The sequence below is a fragment of the Ornithorhynchus anatinus genome, chromosome 1, assembly GCF_004115215.2.
Source record: "Ornithorhynchus anatinus isolate Pmale09 chromosome 1, mOrnAna1.pri.v4, whole genome shotgun sequence".
NCBI classification, from domain to species: domain Eukaryota; kingdom Metazoa; phylum Chordata; class Mammalia; order Monotremata; family Ornithorhynchidae; genus Ornithorhynchus; species Ornithorhynchus anatinus.
Window position 1 is genome coordinate 172,391,077 of NC_041728.1, and position 23,655 is coordinate 172,414,731.

The following is a 23,655-nucleotide window of genomic DNA, read 5'->3' on the forward strand; positions in this document are numbered from 1 at the left end:
TATATAAATGATTTATATATATAAATGATTTATATATATGTATATAATAATAATAATGTTGGTATTTGTTAAGCGCTTACTATGTGCCGAGCACTGTTAAATAATAATGTTGGTATTTGTTAAGCGCTTACTATGTGCCGAGCACTGTTCTAAGCGCTGGGGTAGACATAGGGGAATCAGGTTGTCCCACGTGGGGCTCACAGTCTTAATCCCCATTTTACAGATGAGGGAACTGAGGCCCAGAGAAGCTAAGTGACTTGCCCACAGTCACACAGCCGACAAGTGGCAGAGCTGGGATTCGAACTCATGAGCCCTGACTCCAAAGCCCGTGCTCTTTCCACTGAGCCACGCTGCTTCTACATTGATGTCTATCTCCTCCTCTAAATTGTAAGCTCGTTGTGGGCGGGGAATGTGTCTGCCAACTCCATTGTATTGTACGCTCCCAAATGCTTAGCACAGTGCTCTGCACACAGTAAGTGCTCAATAAACACCAATGATTTATGGATTGTCTGTCTGCTCCTTGCCGTGGTGAAGGGATTTGATCAGGGTGGCACAGCAGGTCTGATGGATCAAAATTAACGTCAAGTTGAAAGTACCATGTACATCGTGTCCCAACCGACAGGGAGACCAGGTTCTCCTGATTCTCACCAGGATTTCGGCCTGGACACCTAGGCTTGGTCCTGGCTTTTGTTAGAGCCAAGCTTAGCCCAGCTCGATATCAGGATCTGTCATCCTAAGTGTCTTGTGTCTTTGTAAGCTCCTTGAGGGCTGGAGCAGTGTGGCTTAGTGGAAAGAGCCAGGGCTTGGCAGTCGGAGGTCATGGGTTCGAATCTCAGCTCCGCCACCTGTCTGCTGCATGACCTTGGGCAAGTCACTAAACTTCTCTGGGCCTCGGGCACTTCATCTGTAAAAATGGGGATTAAACAATGTGAGTCCCACGTGGGACAATCTGATTACCTTGTATCTACCCCCAGTGCTTAGAACAGTGCTCTGCACATAGTAAGCGCGTAACAAATACCATAATTATTATTATTATTATTGTATTGTACCCTCCCGTGCACTTAGTACAGCACGCGGCACCCAGGAAGTGCTCAATAAATAGCTTTGATTGATTGATTGTGAGTGCACACGCTTGTCCTTTCGCTAACCAGGGAAGCGGCGTGGCCTAGTGGACATGACACGGACCTGAGAGTCAGAAGACCCTGGCTCTAATCCTGGCTCCACCACTTGTCTGCTGTGTGACCTTGGACGAATCACTTCACTTCTCTGGGCCTCAGTTACCTCACCTGCAAAATGGGAATGATGACTGTGAGCCCCACCTGCCCACAGGTTGGACAGGGACTGGGTCCAACCTTATTAGCTTGAATCTTCCCCAGCGCTCAGAACAGTGCTTGACACATAGCAAGCGCTTAACAGATACCATCTTTATCATTAATCTCTAACTTTCCACCGTCAGGCCTGTCGCAGGCTTCTCGACAACCATTAACATTTGAAGGGAGCAGAAGCATGTTGACCTGACATTACCAAGTGACCTAGAGAGAGAACGGATCTGCTTACGCTTGTTGTCGAGCTTCCAATATCCAGCCCGGGGCGGGGCGGGGCGGGGGGAAGGCGGGGAGGGGAGAGGGGAAGGACGACGATGAAGCCCGGAGGCTCTCCGAGGTGAATGATCCACTTTGTTTAGAATTGCTCAATGGAGCCCGGTATCCACCGGGGCCTCTGCCAGAGCTCATGAGCGGGAGCCGATTGCTGCCGATCGAGAATTTCATTGGCTGCTCCAAGGGGCATGAGCAGCGCGTTCCCGGTTGCAGTGTCCTTTGTGCAGCACAGACCCAACCCGGTGCCAGAGGCCGAGATGGGCATCGCTCGCATGAGATAGGCGAGCCGACAAGCGCCTACCTGCCGAAGGTGTGTTCGCGGGAGGGGAACGAGGTGCCTGAACGACTGCCTGAGACACGGGAAGTCAGGTTATGAAACAGAAGCTCATTCATTCCCTCGTCGTTCCCAGGCCAAGGACGGCTCCGCTCTCGCCGGCGTCTCCCGCGTTCGCTGGGGGCCGGGGTGAGCTCTACCCCCCGTGCGGGGGTGGAGAAAGGGCCGCAGCCCCAGACCCGGGCCGCAGAGGCCCCCGCCGCACCAGGCCGGAGCCAGCGGTGAGAGGCCGGCTTCCCCCAAAGCCCACTTTCCCCTTAAGCACTCCAATGTCACACACATCTGATATCGGTTGGACCGTCAAGTGCAACCACTTGTCCGAGACGGTGCACCACCGCCCACTTCCGCGGAACCCATTAGAGTCAGCCAATATTGAGCGGTTACTGCTCTCTGAGCAGGACATTAAGCACGCAGAAGAGTACGGCATAACAATAAACAGACACGTTCCCCGCCCACAATGAGTTTACAGTCCAGGCGGGGGGTAGAGACACATTGATAGAAGTAAATAAATCAAGTGGAGAACCACGATGGGAAATGAAAGGGGAGGTTCATGGGTTGGCGGGAGCAAGAGGGCACCCAGGCCTCCACCAGCAGTAGGATGGTGGTGCCCATCCACCCCCACATCAAACGCAAACTCACCATTGTCTTTAAAGCAGTCAATCACCTCGCCCACTATCTCACCTCACTATTCTTCTACTGCAACCCAGCCTGCACACTTGGCTCCTCTAATGCCAACCTTCTTACTGTACCTCCATCTCATCTATCTCACCGTTGACCTCTCACCCACAGCCTGCCTCTAGCCTAGAACACCCTCCCTCCTCATATCCGACAGGCAATTACTCTCTCCTCCTTCAAAGCCTGCCATGACTTTCCTCTTCTCCCACTCCCTTCTGCATCCCTCTGACTTGCTCCATTTATTCATCACCCCTGCACCCCTGGCCCCACAGAACTTATATCTATAATTTATTTATTTATTTATATTTATGTCTGTCTCTGCCTCTAGACTGTAAGCTCACTTGTGGGCAAGTAATGTCTGAGCGTTTAGTACAGTACAGTAAGCACTCAATAAATATGATTGACTGACTGACAGAGGTGCCAGGTGAAGCTCTCTGATTGCACGGAACTCTGCGGGCTTGCTCTGTTTGGGAATGAGTACTTCCTTAGGGACTGTGAAAACTTTTTGCCAAGCCGACCTCTACAGCGTGGCTTAGTGGAAAGAGCACAGGCTTGGGAGTCAGAGGATGTGGGTTCTAATTCCCGCTCTGCCACTTGTCAACTCTGTGACTTTGGGCAAGCCACTTAACTTCTCTGTGCCTCAGTTACCTTATCTGTAAAATGGGGATTAAGACTATAAAGCCCCACTTGGGACAACTTGATAAACTTGTATCTTCTCCAGGGCTTAGAATAGTGCTTGGCACATAGTAAGCGCTGAACAAATACCATCATTATTGTTATTATTATTACACCACTCGATGGGGGATCTGGCCTTAAAGATCTTAGAACAGAGGGCCAGAAAGGACACGATTTGTCAGATTCCTCTGTTGTGCCTTGCAAATCAACCAAGCTAGAAACCATCCTCGCCTGGCTCCCCAGCTGACCACCCTCAGGCAACACAAGCATCTATCTAATGTCTGTCTCCCCCCACTCTAGACTGCAAGCTTGCTGCGGGCAAGGAATGTGTCTCATATTATTTTGTACTCTCCCAAGCACTTAGTATAGTGCTCTGTGCAGAGTAAGTGCTCAATAAATATGACTAACTTTGAACTGTCCCACCGAGAGTTACCCAAGAAAATCCGACTTCATGACTAGGACAGGGATAGAAAGGATCCAACCCTATTGACCTGTTTCCATTAAGACCACCCTGGTTTATTTCAGGGCACATGGTGAGAACTTAATCTCTCTCTCTCTCTCTTTTAAAAAATTGTATTTGCTGAGCCCCTACTGTGTGCCAGACAGTGCACTAAGCGCTGGGGTAGATACTAGCTAATCAGGTTGGATGCAGTCCGTGTCCCACATGGGGCTCACTGTCTTAATCCCTATTTTAGACTGTGATCCCGTTGTTGGGCAGGGATTGTCTCTGTTGCCTAATTGTACATTCCAAGCGCTTAGTACAGTGCTCAGCACATAGTAAGTGCTCAATAAATACCACTGAATGAATGAATTTCACAGATGAGGTAACTGAGGTACAGATAAGTGAAGTGACATGCCTAAGGTTAAAAAGCAGACAAGTGGCAGAGCTGCGATTAGAACTCAGGCCCTCTGACACTCAGGCCCATGCTTTCACCACTAGGCCATGCCGCTTCTCATCCAAATGGCTAAAGCACTAATCTTATTCTTAAAGATCTCTGGGGGAGAAGGTAACTTCAACTCTTTTAGCAATCCATCCCAGGTTCAATCGATCACGGGTGCTTTACTGAAAGACTGCCAGGTATAATAATAATGATGATGACGATGATGATGATGTTGGTATTTGTTAAGCGCTTACTATGTGCCGAGCACTGTTCTAAGCGCTGGGGTAGACACAGGGGAATCAGGTTGTCCCACGTGGGGCTCACAGTCTTAATCCCCATTTTACAGATGAGGGAACTGAGGCACCGAGAAGTTAAGTGACTTGCCCAAAGTCACACAGCTGACAAGTGGCCGAGCCAGGATTCGAACCCATGACCTCTGACTCCAAAGCCCGTGCTCTTTCCACTGAGCCATGCTGCATGTTGGTATTTGTTAAGCACTTACTATGTGCAGAGCACTGTTCTAAGCACTGGGGTAGGTACAGGGTAATCAGGTTGTCCCACGTGAGGCTCACAGTCTTAATCCCCATTTTACAGATGAGGTAACAGGCACAGAAAAGCTAAGTGACTTGCCCACAGTCACACAGCTGACGAGTGGCAGAGCTGGGATTCAAACCCCTGACCTCTGACTCCCGAGCCTGGGCTTTTTCCACTGAGCCACACTGCTTCTCATATTAAGGCCTATGCCAATCACTTGGAAGAGGATTCCACAACCTCCCTTAGTAATTCATCCAAGGACCTCAACTTTGGTTTCAGAGAAGGAAAATGGCTAGTTTCTTTTCACCTCACAATTGACTATTGACTATTATTAGGTCTCTGACTCCAGATTAAATAATCTCCACGGCATTTTTTCTACTCTTATTTCCCAATCTCTCCCGGACCCCCTAAATTCTCCTTAAATCTTAAACGGTGGGTCCCAAGGCTTAGTAAGGTCTTTCCTGAGCTGCCCTATGGAAATGGAAAGATTGCCTTGAAGTTAATTCTCCGATAGAGCAGATCTGAAACCAGATTTTTGGGCAGTTAACTTTAAGATAGGTCCTCTGGACCTCTGGATAGCCTGAAAACAAGGACAAAATGCTTAGCAGGAGGAGAAGCAGCATGGCCTAGTTCCCTTCCCGTTGTGGGCAGGGAGTATGCTTATTGTTTTATTGTACTCTCCCAAGCGCTTAGTATAGTAAGCTCTCAGTAAATATGATTGAATGAATGAATTAATGAAACAGCATATAGCTGGGAATCAGGACACCTGGGTTCTGATCCTGGCTCTTCCACTTGCCTGTGACTTGGGACAAGTACTTAAATTCCGTGTCTCAATTTCTTCACCTGTAAAATGAACTGTAAGCTGGTACTCTCCCAAGTGCTTAGTACAGTGCTCGGCACACAGTAAGTGCTCAGTAAGTACCACTGACTGATGGATTGATAAGATATCTCTTCCGTGGCTCAGTGGAAAGAGCCCGGGCTCGGGAGTCAGAGGTCGTGGGTTCTAATCCCAACTCCACCACTTGTCAGCTCTGTGACTTTGGGCAAGTCACAACTTCTCTGTGCCTAAGTCACCTCATCTGTAAAATGGGGATTAAGACTGTGAGCCCCACGTGGGACAACCTGATTACCTTGTATCCCCCTAGCGCTCAGAACAGTGCTTGGCACATAGTAAGCGTTTAATAATTTTTTTTTTTTAGACTATGACCCCCACCTGGGAGAGGCACTGTATCTGACCTGATAATCTTTTATCTACCCCCAGGGCTTAGAATAGTGTTTGGTACATAGTAAACAAGAAATGCCACAATGGATTGACTGAATGTGATGCAGGACATGGCAAGTACACCTCCGGGAGTTTTTCTTAACCCAGAGTATTGCAAGAATGTAAGACCTGCATTTGCTTTTTCCTTAAAAATAAAATCCCAATTGATTGCTAGAAAAAAATGCTTTTAGGAGGTGAGCCAAGAAATCACTGCATAGAACATAATAATATAATAATGGCATTTGTTAAGCACTTACTATGTATCAAGCATTGTTCTAAATCCGCTGGGGTAGATACAAGGTGATCAGGTTATCCCACGTGGGGCTCACAGTCTTGATCCTCATTTTACAGATGAGGTAACTGAGGCACAGAGAAGTTAAGTGACTTGCCCAAAGTCACACAGCAGACAAGTGGCGGATCTGGAATTCGAACCCACGACCTCTGACTCCCAAGCTCGTGCGCGTTCCATTAAGCCATGTTGCTTCTCGTAAAAGCAGGCAAGGCAGTGTGAGAGAGCAGATGAGCAAGCAAGGGAAAAAGGCGATGAGGGTTAGGAAGCGGTGAATGGGAAATCAGGCCTGAAAGAAGAATGCATAGCCAAACTAATAAATAAGGTAGATTATGACCTCTTCTCAAGTGCAGAGAAGCAGTGTTGCCTAGTGGAAAGAACATGGGCTTAGGAGTCAGAGGACTTGGGTTCGATTCCCAGTTCTACAACTTTCCTGCTGTGTGACCTTGAGTAAATCTGTAAAATGGGTATTCAATTCCTGTTTTCCTTCTACTATGAGCCCCATTTGGGAAAGGGACTGTGTCTGATCTGATTATCTGGTATCTACTCCAATGCTCCAATGGGAAAACAGTATGGCAAAGCGGTTAGAGCACGGGCCTGAGAGTCAGAAGGTCATGGGTTCTAATCCTGGCTCAGCCACTTGTCTATGTGACTTTGGGCAAGTCATTTCACTTCCCTGGGCCTCAGTTGCCTCATCTGTAAAATGGGGATTGAGACTGTGAGCCTCATATGGGACAGAGACTGTGTCCAACCCAATATGTTTGTATCTACCCCGAAGCTTAGTTTAGTGCCTGGCACGTTGTAAACACTTAATAAGTACTACAGTTATTATTATTATTCTTAATGCTTAAAACAGTGCTTGGCACACAGTAAGCACTTAACAAATACCACATTCATTATTATTAGAATGCCACTAGATCCAAAGAACAAAAGTGAAGGATAATAGAAAAAATGATCAGAAGGAAAAGGGACGAAACATAATGGATTCAGCACAGGATTGGTAGTCAAGCTTCTCTAAATTTTAATTCCAGCTCTGCCACTGACCATGAGATCTTAACCTTTCTCAACCTCAGTTTCTTTATCTGTAAAATGGGGATAAGCTACTTTTCATTCATTCATTCATTCACTCATTCAATCATATTTATTGAACACTTATGGTAAGCAGAGCACTGTACTAAGTGCTCGGTAGGGTACAATACAACAACAAACAGTTGCTTTCCCTGCCCCCAGTGAGCACACAGTCTAGAGGGGGAGGTAGATATTCATGTATATAAATCAATCAATCAACACAAATAAATTACAGATGTATACATGTGTGCTGGGGGGCTGGGAGGAAAGATGAAGCCAGAAGCAGCGTGGCTTAGCGGTAAGAGCACGGGCTTGGGAGTTAGAGGATGTGGGTTCTAATTCCTCCTCCACCACTTGTCCGCTGTGTGACTTTGGGCAAGTCACTTAATTTCTTTCGGCCTCAGTTACCTAATCTGTAAAATGGGGATTAAGACTGTGAGCCCCACACGGGACAACCTGATTACCCTATATCTACCCCAGGGCTTAGAATAGTGCTTGGCACATAGTAAGCACTTAACAAATACCACAATTATTATTATGAATGGAGGGAGCGAGTCAGGACAACACAGAAGAGAGTGGGAGAAGAGGGGGGTTTAATCAGGGAAGGCTTCTTGGAGGAGATGTGCCTTCGATTAGACACTTGCTCTCTCCACCTCAGGGAGCCCAACATGGGAAAAGGATGATGCCTCATTTGATTAGATTCTCTCTACTCCAGTGCTTAGGCACATAGAAAGTGCTTAATGAATAGCATATTCATGATATGGTTGTCTGGTCTATTTTAAACTAATGTCCTACAGTTAGATAGCATGAAAACTCACTTGGTTGGGAATCCGGTTGAAGGGACACCTGGTCTGGGAACAATGTTTCATTCAATCGTATTTATTGAGCGCTTACTGTGTGCAGAGCACTTTACTAAGTGTTTGGAAAGTACAATTCAGCCACAAATAGAGACAATCCCCACCCAACAATGGGCTCACATTCTATAAACAGCAATACAAATTGATTAATGCCATAATAATATTTAACAATAATTATTGTGTTATTTGTTAAGCACTTTCTAGGTGACAAGCGCTGTATTAAGCACTGAGGTAGATAACAGATAATTAGATCATAAAAATGTTATTGAAACCACGGGCTCCCGGAAACAGTGGGAACTTACATTGTGTAAATACTAAAGAGACTCTAATGGGCTGTGTTCATCTACCCTTTTCTGGCACACAGGTCTCTGAAAGCCTATAGCAATGCAGATCATTAAACTAAAACAACTTGATCTGGAAGTTTTTCAAGAGAATGATTCATGTAAGAGTTCTGAATACACTGCCGGCTTACAATACCTTTTCAGAAAATATCCTTAGCTATGAAAAAAAAATCCCAAAACAAAAAAAACTCCACCAAGTCCAGGTAGAGTTTTCACCCAGGGCTCCAATTTTGTGTCCACAAGGTGGAGACAACTGCTTTTTCTGGAAAAGACAAAGTAATGAGAAACTAGCTCTAACATCTCCTGAATTAAAGCAATTCTTACACACTCATTTACTCCCTCTATTCAAACTCGACAAACCTAAACAGAAACAGTCCCACAAAAACCCCACAATTTCTGGATCAGGCAGCTCTCAATTTAGAATGAGACGGCGGGAGCCCCGGCATGAGGAGAACTCTTGTACTGGGAGAAGACGAATGGGCAGGGATGGAAATGGCAGGAGTTTCTGGTGGTCAGGTCTCAACATTTTGACTTGCTTCCACATCACTCTGGCGTGCCCTAAGAATGGGTCAAGGAACCATCTCCCCCCCGTCTAAACTGTAAGCTCACTGTAGGCAGGGAACAGGTCTACCAACTAATCGTTATATTTTTCCAAGCACTTAGTAAAGTGCTCTGCACACAGTAAGCACTCAGTAAATACCACTGATTGATTGATTAATCGATTCTAGGTGCAAACCAACTGAGAGATGGGCCAGACAGTAGTTCAGAAGACCCTTGGCACTCTACCCCTCCTGCTCTACGAGTCTGGGAGAAAAAGCAATTTTGAGATACCAAAGGTAGAAAGTAAAAAGCCTCAAAGAGCAATACACATAATAGATGAGAATCTTTTCTAGGTAATTGCACTAATGAAAGAAGGATTGAAATCAGAACCATGCAGTAAATATAAACGTGACTTTTTATTATCGGTAATACAAATCAGAGTAGCATGAACACAAAAGGATGAATACAGTTTTATAAACAGTAAAAAGTTTGTGCAACATTAATAGATGAGAATAATAAAAGTTTTTGACTATAAGAGGGGAAAAAGGTAAGTTTAAGCATAGCACACTCTACCTTGCTCTGAAAAGTCAATTTTTAAAATGCCAAAATATTCCCTCAAGTTACTTTAAAACCCAGGCTTCTATTATTGATGTTTGCTAAACTGCCAACAACAATATACTCAAAGCAGTGGAGTGAGGACTTCATAGTATCATTAGCACTCAGGGACCCATCAATAAGTGGAGAGATCACTGGATTGAGCCAGCTTGACCCCAGATTCCCATGTTAATCTCTGGCAGGGTCTCTTGGCTCTTCTGCCATCTCTGGGGCAGAAGGGTTGTAGGCAGGGCATTATTGCTGCTTTAATACAAGGGATTTTTTTTAAGCCTCACCCCAAAGCCGCTATCTCCCCTCCCTCACCTTTTCTCCAGTTTCTACTTCCACGTGAGAGGACTGGAGGGAAGGCAGTGAAGGAGGGGGAAAGAGAAAAGATAGTGCGGTACCCTTTGTCCTTTGGTTTCCCAGGATAACTTTCTGTCCGATCGAGCTCAGTAATAAAGATGAATAATCCCACCACTGTGACAAGTGAAACAAATTTTCAGTATGAAATACAAACCATTTTGGAAAGCCTAAAACTATTCCCAAATTAAAGAAAAAAAGTTCCAAGATGCTTACTTATGAGTTTGTTCCACGCGATATTCCACAAATACTGGAATACTCAATATTCCATACCTACTGGAATATCAATTCCAATATCGGAATACTCTAGATATTCCACAATATCTAGAGTTATGTCAACATATCTATTCTTGCACTTGGAGATTATTATTGCACTTCTTAGGAAGTTATAGGTGTCTTTCAGTTTCAAGGCATAGGCTAAGGCATAGGCTAAGCTAAATTCACTAGAATCCACTCTTGAAAGTTGTATTCTTTCCAAGTTTGTACTTGCAATGGAGCTCTAACCACACTGCCTTTTTAGCCCCACCCATTCACGTAGGGGAATTTCAATGTTAGTGCGGTTTCCTTCAAATGTGAAGGCGACTCTACTTATACTGACTCTTGGTCAAATAAGGGCATCGAATGACCTGTTTCAATACTGTTTAGACGGTAATTTTAGAATACTGATATTAGAGTCTCTGTCTTAGAGGCCCTAAACTAACCTTTTCCCATTCTTTTCAGCACCACGTTTTTAATTTCCCCAAAATGACTTGTGTCTCAGGGTAGGAGGTCTAAGATGCAGGACTGGAAGCTATTTTCCAAAGTTTAACACCAGTCAATTCATTCCCAGGAATCAATGAACCCATGGCATTTATTGAGCACTTACTGTTTGCAGAGCACCATACATGTGCTTATTAATAATAATACTAATGATTGCGATATTTGTTAAGTGCTTATTATGTGCCTAGCACTGTTCTAAGTGCTGGGATAGATACACATTCATTCAATCATATTATCGAGCTCTTACTGTGTGCAGAGCATTGTACTAAGTGCTTGGGAAGTACAATTCAGCAACAAATAGAGACAGTCCCTGCCCACAATAGGTTCATGGTCTAGATACAAGATAATCAGGTTGGACAGTCTCTGTCCCACATGGGACTCACAGTCTTAATCCCATTTTACTGATAACTGAGGCACAGAGAAGTGACTTAAAGGTCACACAGCCACATGTGGCAGAGCCAGGATTAGAACCTACGTCCTCTGGCTCCCAGGCCCCTGCTCTTTCCACTAGACCATGCTGCTTGGAAAAAGATGACATAATAGATGCAATCCCTGCCCACGAAGAGCAGAAATTCAAGAATGATGTTTGAATGATCATTATTCCATCATTCCTGTCAACAGCTTGAAGAGGAAGAGCAATCACTGTGTCTGTGTCCGAGCACCGGCCCCTCCAGCCGCATCCATCCACGGCAATGGGAGAAAGATCTCGACATCCCAAGTCTGACGGATTAGGGACAAGAATGGCGAGTCGGCGGAGAGGTGAGGGAGAGTCATGATGCCAGGACAACGTGCTGACCACTTTTCCTCCCTGACACATGAAGCAGCCTGCCTAGTGGACAGAGTACAAGCCTGGTAGGCAAGATGTGGGTTCTAATCCCAACTCTACCAATTGTCTGCTGTGTGACTTTGGGCAAATCACTTCACTTCTCCGGGCCTCAGTTCCCTCATCTGTATAATGGGGATTAAGACTGTGAGCCCCATGTGGGATATGGATTGTGTCCAATCTAATTAGCTTGTATGTACCTCAGCGCTTAGTATAGTGTCTGGCACTTTGAATACCATTAAAAAAGAAAGTTTGGGATGTGACTGTCCACGTTATTTTTTCTCTTGCCTTCCACAGCCTGGCAGTCTCCAATGGGAGTCACAAGGGCAACAACTTGCCCGCCAGGCTTTCCTGTTGCCCAGACTTATACACGCAGGATAAGTAACTAAAGCAAAAAAGTCCACTTTTGCCTTGGGACACCAAGGTGACTGCTCCGATGTTGACTTTTGAGACCCGATTTTTAAGTCACTAAATCTTTAACCCTATCCCCAGCAACTACTTAAAAAATCTTGAGGGTTGGATTCCAAGTTGGAAGCCAACCTTACTGCAAAGCTCCTAATTAGAGGGCATCTCCCTTTATTAGATAGGGGTTTACTGGATTTAACCCCTGAAACTAAGCATAGTAGAGAAAATTCTGATGAATACTCTATTTCCCTTACCTTTCCGTCAAGGTTTCTCAGCTACTCTTGGCTGCTTCCTGCTTCCAAAATACATGAGCCAGAGTTGTTTTTCAGCAATTACCCTGGGGCTAAAGCTTTGAAGACAGTGACTATATCTTGTGTATGTTGTGTCTAGCATGGAGTAGGCAAGTGGGTTTTCATGCAAAATTAATTAGTGAGACACAGTCAGGTCATAAGATCACACAGCATTTCCCACTGTAAGTTTCAAATACACACTTTCACTTGTTTTCAATAGGCAAAACCAACTGCTGTAGAGAAAACTCTCCCTTCCCCCACTGGTTGCAATATCTTTTTTGGTTGCTCCAAGAAACATGAAGCTGAAAGGGGAGTTGGGAGATCGACTAGATTATTTCCTTGCCTCCTGTGAGTCTGCATCCTCATCGGCACCTTCTTTTTTAGTGAAATACCAGGAAATAAAGCTGATTTTAAAAGATGTGGTGCCAAACCCTAGGTTTGGCTTAGGTAGGTCCATGACCAAAGTCTTTAGGTGCTCAGCATCGGAAAGCACCAGCTTCTCGTGAGCAGGGAACGTTTCAATAAAATAGTGGCATTTACTGAATGTTTACCGAGTGCAGAGCAGATGTGATCCCTGGCCACGAGGAGCTTACATTCTTCAGGGAGCGACAGATTTAAAATACTAGTAGAAAATGATGTTTCTACTTCTGTTATTCTCACTCAAATCCTTAGTACCCTGTGCTCACTCTTCTGTCAGATATTATCGCTAGTGACAATTATTGTGATACTTGTTATGGGCTTATTCTGGGCAAAGCACTTGGTTAGATGTAATATAAGCATGCCAGATACAGTCTCTGTCCCACATGGGGCACGCTGCCTCCTATGGAAAGGGAGAATTCCATTAATATTATTATTATTATTACTACCCTATCCCCATTTTTTACAGAGGAGAAAACTGAGGCACAGAGAAGTTAAGCAACCTGTCTATGGGCATTCAGCAGGCAAGTGGCAGAGTTGAGACTCAAACCCAGGTCTCCTGTCTCCCAATCTGCTGCTTTTCCCAGCACTTAGAACAGTGCTTGGCACAAAGTAAGCGCTTAACAAATACCATTAGCATCGTCATTTTCCACGAGGCCAAACTGCATCAGGAAAATAGCAAGGGCAAGAGTTGTTTGTGTAACCAACTAAGTGCTCCAAGCATCCTGTTTATATGAAAGGACTTTTCGACTGATCCTCCTGTAATGCATCTATTATACTGAACTTTCCCAAGAGCTTAGTACAGCGCTCTGCACACAGTAAGCGCTCAATAAATTCGATTGACTGATTCTCATGGGCAGAGAGAGTGAGGGCATTGCTTAGAACCAGGTCTCCCAACTCCCAAGTCCATGTTCTTTTCACCAAGCCACACTGCTTCTCACTACTATACTACATTATTGTAGTAGTAGTAGGAATAAGTGCTTAGTACAGTGCTCTATGCACAGTAAGCGCTCAATAAATACAATTGAATGAATAATAATAACAGTTGCAGTAATGGTACTACTCATGACGACTACTCAGAAAAAAATGCCTAAAATATCCGGCACACCTACTTTCTCTTTTTTTTTTTGTTATTTGTTAAGTGCTTACTATGTGCCAGGCACAGTACTAAGCACTGGGATGGATACAACAGCGTGGCTCTGTGGAAAAAGCACAGGCTTGGGAGTCAGAGGTCATGGGTTCGAATCCTGGCTCTGCCACTTGTCAGCTGTGTGACTGTGGGCAAGTCACTTAACTTCTCTGGGCCTCAGTTACCTCATCTGTAAAATGGGATTAAGACTATGAGCCTCACGTGGGACAACCTGATTACCCTGTATCTACCCCAGCACTTACAACAGTGTTCTGCACAAAGTAGGTGCTTAACAAATACCAACATTATTATTATTATTATTAATACAAGCTAATTAGCTCAGACCCACCCTGACTTAGTGGATAGAGCCCGGGCCTGGTAGTCAGAAGTACGTGAGTCCTAGCCCCGGCTCTGCCACGTCTGCTGTGTGACCTTGGGCAAGTCATTTCACTGGGCTTGTTACCTCATCTGGAAAATGGGGCTTCAGACTGAGAGCCCTAGGTGGGACAGGGACTGTGTCCAACTCAATGACTTTGTATCTATCCCAGTACTTATTACAATACTTGGCACATAGTAAGCATTTAACAAATACTACAATTATTATTATATCCCACATGGGGCTCGGAGTTTTAATCCCCATTAAACAGATGGGGTAACTGAGGTCCAGAGAATTATAGTGACATGCCCAAGGTCAGAGCCGATAAGTGGTGGAGTCGGGAATAGAATCCAGGTCCTTCTGACTCCCAGGTCTGCGCTCTATCCACTTGGCCAAGCTGCTCCTTCAAATTCATTCAATAGTATTTATTGAACACTTACTATGTGCAGAGCACTCTACTAAGCGTTTGGAATGTACAATTTGGCAACAAATCCATTCCTTCCTCAACCCCATGTAAGGAGAATTAATCTTCCAACAATCGAGGGCAAGCTCCATTGCCTGCTATTGTCAATTAATCCAATCCTTCCCCTAGGTAGCCAAAAGAATGACTATCGTTCTCGGGTCTGGGCACACTGCCTCCGGAGCATTCCCTGCCAACCTGGGCACGAGTCGGAGTCCTCCTCGGCAGCATTACGGGGTTGGGGCGGCAGGGAGGGTGGTGTTGTGCTGTGCTAACACTAGACGAAACAACTGGGGATGCCCATCCTAGTTCTGATTTCATGCACTAAGTGCCAATGAATCACACTGGCACGGCTTCAATTGAAGAGTAACTGAAGAAAGTCCAGAGGAGAGGAAGCACAAAACGCTGTAACCGGAAAGCCGTAGTTCATTCGTTCGTTCAGTCGCATTTATTGAGCACTTACTGTGTGCAGAGCACTACACTAAGCACTTGGGAAGTATCATTCGGCAACAAATAGAGACGATCCCTGCCCACAATGGGCCGCAGTGTGTTAGAACAGGTTGCAGCTTTTGCCGTGAAAATTTTTACTCTTCTTCGTGTGCTTCCACTTAAAAGTAACACCCAAAAGTATCCCTATGGGAAACCTGAGAGGTCAGAGAAGTCCTACCACATGACTTTCATCTGACTCTAGTGCTGAGCAATGCATAATTCATTCATTCATTCAATAGTATTTATTGAGCACTTACTATGTGCGGAGCACTGTACTAAGCGCTTGGAATGAACAAGTCGGCAACAGATAGAGACAGTCCCTGCCGTCTGACGGGCTTACGGTCTAATCGGGGGAGACGGACAGACAAGAACAATGGCAATAGAGTCAAGATAATGTTGGTATTTGCTAAGCTCTTTCTATGTGCAGAGCACTGTTCTAAGCGCTGGGGTAGATACAGGGTAATCAGGTTGCCCCACGTGAGGCTCACAGTTAAGCCCCATTTACAGATGAGGGAACTGAGGCACAGAGAAGTTAAGTGACTTGCCCACAGTCACACTGCTGACAAATGGCAGAGCCGGGATAATTGGTATTAATGCAAGAGCCCACAATTTTTGTTGCTTTTTAACATTATCTGTCAAGTGCTTACAGGCACTTGAGATAATCAGGTTGGACACAGCCCATGTCCCACATAGCTCACAGTCTTAATCTCCATTTTGCAGAAAAACAGAACACCTGATTTGTTTTAAGCCTCCAGAAATGCCTATCTTCAACTTGCATCGATAAAAGTAAACACAGAAACAGAGCTAAGTGGGAGGGTGAGTTCAGCAGATGTGTGAACCAAAACCAAAATGCAGGAGAAACCAAGATGGTGATCAAAATATTATGTCAAAGTCTAACATGCTGCCCCAGAGGTGCCAAATTCAGACCTTAATAAGGGCAAGACCACACTTACAGCATAAACACACTTCACAGGCAGAAAATTCCCAATCAAGTATTTCAAAACATCAGATTTAATTGGTTCTTCAAATATCTTCTGGCCATAAATTTCTGTGGCCATTTTAATACACTCTACTTTCTAAGCCAAGGTAAAATACTACCTAATAATTCTTCAGTGGTCATTTTAAAATTCTGCATTCATGTGTAGTTACCTACATTTAATTCAGTTTCCTTACGTTAATCAGTATTATCATAAAAAAAAATCACAGTAGAAAGGAGAGCACTACAAAAGGTTCCCACACACATTCATTCAATAGTATTTATTGAGCACTTACTATGTGCAGAGCACTGTACTAAGTGCTTGGAATGAACAAGTCGGCAACAGATAGAGACAGCCTCAGAGAAGCCACGTGGCTCAGTGGAAAGAGCATGGGCATGGGAGTCAGAGGTCGTGGGTTCTAGTCCCGACTGTGCCACTTGTCAGCTGCGTGACTTTGGGCAAGTCACTTAACTTCTCTGCACCTCAGTTCCCTCATCTGTAAAATGGGGATTAAGACTGTAAACCCCAAGTGGGACAACCTGATTACCTTGTATCTCCCCAGCACTTACAACAGTGCTTGGCACATAGTAAGTGCTTAAAAAATACCATCATTATTATTATCATTATTATCAGAAGCAGCATGTCCTAGTGAAAGAGCACGGGGCTGAAGTCGGGGACCTGGATTCTAATCCTGGCTCCACCACTTGCTTGTTTGAGCTCAGGCAAGTCATATAACTGCTCTGGAGGCCTCAATTTCCACCTTTGTAAAATGGGGATTAAATATCTGTTCTCCTTCTTACTTTGACTGCGAATCCCATGTGGGACAGGGACTATTTCCAATGTGATTATCTTCTATCTACTCCAATACTTAGTACAGCACTTGGATTATAGTAAGCACTTCGTGAATACCAAAATCATTTCACCCAATAATCTACTACATGACCACGAGCCCCACATTCCTTCGATTTTTGCACAAATAAGAACTCCTGCGTATGCGTGTTCTCATATCGAAGACAAAAAGGGCTTTGTCCTCTCCCCCCAAGAATTTCGTACAGCGCTCTGCACCCATTAAGCGCTCAACCTAAACCATTGACTGATTAACTGATTTCCAGTTGCAGCTGGCCAGGAGTGTCCATTAAAATGTCCCAGTTGCCACAGATGCCTTAGAAATCTAAGGCACAGAAACAAGTTATCTCTTTAAAATGCCATGTCTCTTTAAGAGCCATTGTTGACCATGCTGTCAACAACCAAAAAAGTGGGAAGGAACCCCAGAAGCAGGGGCATAATTGGGCTGAATCTAAAAGGCAGAGTAAGGGCTACTGAGGTAGCATAACTACACAACCTTTTCTGCCTTGGCTATCTCTGAATAAAGTTGGGAAGTAGTTCGTTGGGAAATTTTTGTCCAGAGTTTATCTAAAGACTTCTCTGCTACAAATCATATTGGGTCAAATGTCTGATTTTTTACCACCAGGACAGTGTTAAAGAAGAATTTATTTCCCCCAATTAGACTGTGAACCCATCACTGGGCAGGGATTGTCTCTATCCGTTGCCGAAATGTACATTCCAAGCGCTTAGTACAGTGCTCTGCACATAGTAAACTCTCAATAAATACTACTGAATGAATGAATTTATGAGATTAAAATTAAATCAGTATTTGTGAATTAATTTCACTTTCTTACCACATAAGAATAGCTGAGGCTTCGACACGATGTAAATGAATGAAGTCCTGGCCTTTCACACATTTGCATTTAAATTTCAAATAAAATAAACAGGCTCAAATTATATTTGTCTGCTTTTTTATTCCAAAAAAATTTCATGATTCATTGGGAAACTGTACAAACTTTGGTGGTTGTTTTTTTTTTCCAATCAAATTCAAACACCAACATCTCTACAACTGCAATGGAATAAAGTTTTTTCTTTTGGCAACTACATCTGAAACACCAATTTTGGCAAAAGAAAAAAAACTGATATCTTTATTTTTTTAACTCACTCTGGTGAAATCTGCATGATATAGTTTTTTTTTTAAGCTTGGGAATGAGGCTGCCGTAAAGCTGGACAGATGCGTTTTAACCCGTCTTCTCCATCCATAAAGTCTCTTCTTATTGCAGCTGCCCTGAATCGGCCTCAGAAAACGCAGGCATTAAAAACAGCACCCATCATGGGACAGACCCTGTCAGCTGCCCACCTTAAACCTCTGCATTTGTGTTTTTATGAGAATACATAGCTGGTTGGTAATTCTGTGAGAGGTAGGAAACTGTTTGGTACTGGCTCTGCCTTCACGGTCTAGAGATCTGAAGCTCGTCACATTCCTCAAAAACATTTGTGTTTTTAAAAAAAAACAAAGATCAACAGAAATGTAAAGGCAGGAACAATTTCTACACTGACAAGTATGACAAGTATTGCGGTAAGTGGCAAGTTGGAACTTTTAAACCAAAGATGCATTAAAAGGACACATGTAAGATATGTGCAAAATATGGAGATAAATTTAGCTTCAACAAAAGTCAAATACAGAAATATTTTTTTAAAAAATATAGTTGCTCCTACTCTTTACCTCTACTGAAGAAATAAACATTTCTGCACAGACAATAGGACGCAGAAGGGAAATACTGACTCATTTGGAATGGAACCTGTCAATACTCAAGTTATAACTGAAAAAAAACCCTCATCTGTTATCTTTCCTTCATTTGGGTGAGAGTCATGAACTTCATCATGATTTGGTCAGCAGAATTAATTAAATTTATTTTTGGCTAAATTTTTTAAACTGATGGAATCAGCTGATGGAGTCAATGGGTAAAAAAACATAACCATTGAATTGCACTTATTAAATATCACCAGGTACTTACTTTCAAATTTGAAGATTTTCCTGACTACTAAAATTTAAGCTACTCAAGAAAGAGAAAAGCATTCCTCCTCCTGCCCCCAAAATCTGAGAAAACCAGAGACTCATTACAGTCCAGTCCCAAAAAGGATGATATGGTTATAAAATTGAAAAACCTCAGAAGCTGCATTATTTCTAAAATCTAACAGTGGAATCGTTCCTGCCGGTAGAATAAATTTGTTACACTTTTCATTGAAGAAAAGCTCCTGGCAGGTTAACAGTCCATTCCAGTGAAAATGGCTCATATTTAAATTTCTGCCAGCTAATGATTCACAAATCATTTTTCCTGTTTCAAGAGGAGATGCATGAATCAAAGAAAGGATAAAATAAAAATAACTCCCTCCCCACCCACCCCCCCTCCCCTCAAAATACCCCCACAATCAAAGACAGACTTCCTCCTACTTCCGGCTCTTTGTCCTTAGTGGTAACTGACTTTTGAATCTGCGGCTCCAAATCACAGCAAACAACACCTTTCCTTAAAACTTTTCTTGTTCTTGCCACTTTTTTTGCCATTCTTGTCTTTATTTTCTGACACCTTCTTTGCTCTGATCTCTCTCATAAGATCAAAGAAGACCTAGAGGGAGGGGAAAAAAAGACTTCAAATATAAATATAAAAAGGATGAAGACTGAAAATACAAACCAGGAAATTAGACTTTTTGTCAAAAGTAATAAAATATGTAACAAGAATAAGGCACCCATGGAGCAAATAGGCTAAAAAATGCCCTAAACATAAATTCCAGCAATACAAATTAAAGATCTACTACAAAGTTCAAGCCCCTTCTAAGAATGATTTAAAATTAATACATTTTATGTATATTAACGTCTGTCTCCCCCTTTAGATTGAAAGCTCATTGCAGGCAGGGAACGTGTCTGTTTATTGTTATATTTCACTCTCCCAAGCACTGAGTACAGTGCTCAATAAATACAACTGAATGAATGGGGGTAGATGCAAATATAACAGATCAGATATAGTCCTTGTCCTATATATGTGTTTGACAAGATGTTTCCAAAGAGATTTAGGAAAACAGTCTTTATTGACACTAAATCATTCTGCAGAGTGCTCTACAGTGATAAAATCTTCTTCTTTAATGATAGGTATGTGTTTAAAAATGCAGAGAGTGCACTATTTAAAGTGACACAATTTCTCCCCATTCAGAAAGGTAGACAGAGAGTAAAGGGAGAGTGGGTGTGTTCAAGGCAGGAATAGCTTCAGAAAAGCTGATGAACAGAGACTTCTCAAAAATACAACACTCGCCTAAATCTAAAAAAGAGCATTTTTCTCATGCCCCTACAAGCACGTTTTTCCACCTTGGTGTCATCTTCAATTCTTCACATTCCATTTACTGCCAAAGGCTGCTGTTTTTTCTTGCACAAAATCTTCCAGACCCTCCTCTCCCTATCACCCAGATGGACCCCAAGGAGGTACGAGCTCTAGTCTTGACCCTGCTAAACTACTGCATAAATATTCCTTACTATTGGAATCTTTTTTAATGGTATTTGTTAGCGTTTACTATGTGCCAGGCACTATTCTAAGCACTGGAGTAGATACTAGGTAATCAGATTGGACAGCGTCCCTATTTCACACTTTGAAGTTTTCATCCCCATTTTACAGATGAGGTCACTGAGGCCCAGAGAAGTGAAGTGACTTGCCCAAGATCACTCAGCAGACAAGTGATGGAGTCGGGATTAAATGCTGGGTGACTGTGGGCAAGTCACTTCACTTCTCTGGGCCTCAGTGACCTTATCTGCAAAATGGGGATTGAGACTGTGAGCCCTACATAGGACAGGGGCTGTGTCTAACCTAATTTGCTTGTATCTACCCCAGGGCTTAGTACAGTGCCTGGCACAGAGTAAGCCTTTAACAAGTACAATAATTATTGTCTCTTGTGTAACCTTGGGCAAGTCACTTCACTTCTCTGGGCCTTAGTAACCTGAGCTGTAAAATGGGAATTAAGACTGTGAGCCCCAAGTGGGACATGGACTGTGTCCAACATGATAAACTTGTATCTACCCCAGAGCCTAGTACAGTACCTAGGACATAGTAAGCGCCTAACAAATACCTTTAAAAAGCCCTGGGACAGTAGAGCACTAACAAAAGGCATGTTCCCTGACCTCAAGGTAATAATTTAATGAGGGAGACAGGGAGTTATCAATTAGTTACTAAACTTGGGACCAGGAGGAAAAGCAAGGATACACCTGGGAGTAGCAAAGGCATGGAAAGATGAAAGAGATGAATAAATGAGTGATGAAATAAGCAACATATAGAGTGCAAGTCTCTCAGCTCTGCCACAGTGACTGTCTTCGCTAAGCATGTTGGCTACAACAGAGTGAAGGACAATACGGACACCGGGAGCCTTTCTGGATACGGCGGCAGGCCGTGGTGTTGGAAGTAATGTTTTGCGCACGGGCTTGTGGCTTCAAAATGAAGAATACAATCGATCGTTGCTATTTATGGAGCACTTACTGGGTGCTGGGCACTGTACTAAGTGCTTGGGAGAGTACACTACAACAGAGTTGGTAGACACGTTTTCTACCCACAGTGAGCTTACGGCCTAGAAGGGAGACACACATTAATTGTAATAATTTATAATTTAACTTATAGATATGTACATAAGTGCTGTGGGGCTGAGGTTAGGGTGAATAGCAAATGTCCAAACGTCACAGATCCGAGTGCCAAGATGAGGCAGAAGGGAGAGGGAGCCGGAGAAGAGACGGCCTAATCGGGGAAGGCCTCTTGGAGGAGTTGGGACCTTAATAAAGCTTTGATTGTGGGGAGACTGATGGTCCGGCAGCGTCGCTTAGTGGAAAGAGCTCAGGCTTGGGAGTAAGAGGTTGTGGTTTCTAATCCTGGCTCCGCGACTTGTCAGCTGTGCTTGACAGCTGTGTGACTGTGGGCAAGTCACTTAACTTCTCTGAGCTTCAGTTCCCTCATCTGTAAAATGGGGATTTAGACTGAGCCCCACGTGGGACAACCTGATCACCTTGTATCTATCCCAGTGCTTAGAACAGAGCTTGGCACATAGTAAGCACTTAACAAATACCGTCATCATTATTATTATTAGATGGAAGAAGGAGTTGTGGGCTAGAGGGAAGACATGGAGAAGGGGTCAACGGTGAGATAGACGAGATCGGGGCACGGTGAGCAAGCTGGCGCTGGAGGAGCAGAGTTTGCGGGCTGGGCTGTAATATTTTTCCCTTCACATGGATCTCTGCAAGACATCAGCCTGTGTCCTTACACGAGAGCTGGGTGTAAGGCCATAAAGACTGAAGGTGGCTTTTGGGCTGAGGTGACATGGAGTTACCTGGGAATTAATTGGGGAACACTTCCCTGAAGAGGTGGGGCTTCAGAAGGCCTTTGAAGACAGGGAGAGCTATGGCTTGGTGGATTTGCAAGGGGAAAAAAACTGATGGCATTTGTTCTGCACTTACTATTTGTCAAGCACTGTTCTAAGTGCTGGGGTAGATAAAAGATCATCAGGTTGGACACAGTCCCTATTCCAGGTGGGGCTCACAGTTTCACTTCCCTTTTACAGATGTGGTAACTGAAGCACAGAGAAGTTAATTTGAGAAGCAGCTTAGATCAGTGGAAAGAGCCCAGGCTTGGGAGTCAGAAGTCATGGGTTTGAATCCCAGCTCTGCCACCTGGCAGCTGTGTGACTGTGGGCAAGTCACTTCACTTCTCTGGGACTCAGTTACCTCATCTGTAAAATGGGGATTAAGACTGTGAGTCTCATGTGGGACAACCTAATAATAATAATAGTGGGATTTGTTAAGCGCTTACTATGTGCCAAGCACTGTTCTAAGCGCTGGGGTAGACACAGGGGAATCAGGATGTCCCACGTGGGGCTCACAGTCTTAATCCCCATTTTACAGATGAGGTAACTGAGGCACAGAGAAGTTAAGTGACTTGCCCACAGTCACACAGCTGACAAGTGGCAGAGCTGGGATTCGAACTCATGACCTCTGACTCCAAAGCCTGTGGTCTTTCCACTGAGCTACGCTGCTTCTCCTACCTGATTACCCTGTATCTCCCCCAGCGCTTAGAACAGTGCTCTGCACAAAATAAGCGCTTAACAAATACCCATATTATTATTATTAAGTGACTTGCCCAAGGTCGCACAGCAGAACCAAATTAGAATCCAGGTCCTTCTGACCGAAGGGAAGGGAGTTCCAGATTAGGAAAACAGTAGGAGCAAGAGGTTGGAGAGTCAAGGCCAAGATATTAGGTGAGCTTAAGAGGAGGGAAGAGTGGTGGATGAAGAGTAGCTGATAAAGAGTGCCAATGTGTAATAATGGGAAAACTAGGGGACAGCCTTGAATCAATTGCATTTATTAAGCACTTACTGCTTGCGAAGCACTTGGGAGAGTACCATAGTATTACGAGAAAATAATAATAATAATAGTATTTCTTAAGGGATTACTACTTGTCCACAACTGCTCTAAGCACTAGAATATGTACATAATAATCAGGTTGGACACAGGCCCTGTTGTTCCACATGGAGCTCACGGTCTTAAACCTCATTTTGCAGATGAGGTAACTGAGGCCTAGGGAAGTAAAGTGACTTGCCCAAGATGACATTGCAGATAAGTGCTAGAGCTGGGATGAGAACCCGGGTCCTTCAACTCCAGACCCATGCTCTAT

General features: G+C 44.0%; 1 protein-coding gene across 2 annotated transcripts in view; it reads right to left on the reverse strand.

Moving 5' to 3' along the window:
• Positions 1-19,355: 19,355 nt before the first annotated feature.
• The window catches only part of RALB (RAS like proto-oncogene B), a 169,016-nt gene continuing 164,716 nt past the window's right edge, over positions 19,356-23,655 (reverse strand). For both annotated transcript variants that reach the window (XM_029069393.2, XM_029069386.2), the window contains one exon: positions 19,356-19,587. In XM_029069393.2, the coding sequence (XP_028925226.1) occupies positions 19,468-19,587 (120 nt within the window). In that variant the 3' untranslated portion in view covers positions 19,356-19,467. The remainder of the gene's footprint in view (positions 19,588-23,655) is intronic.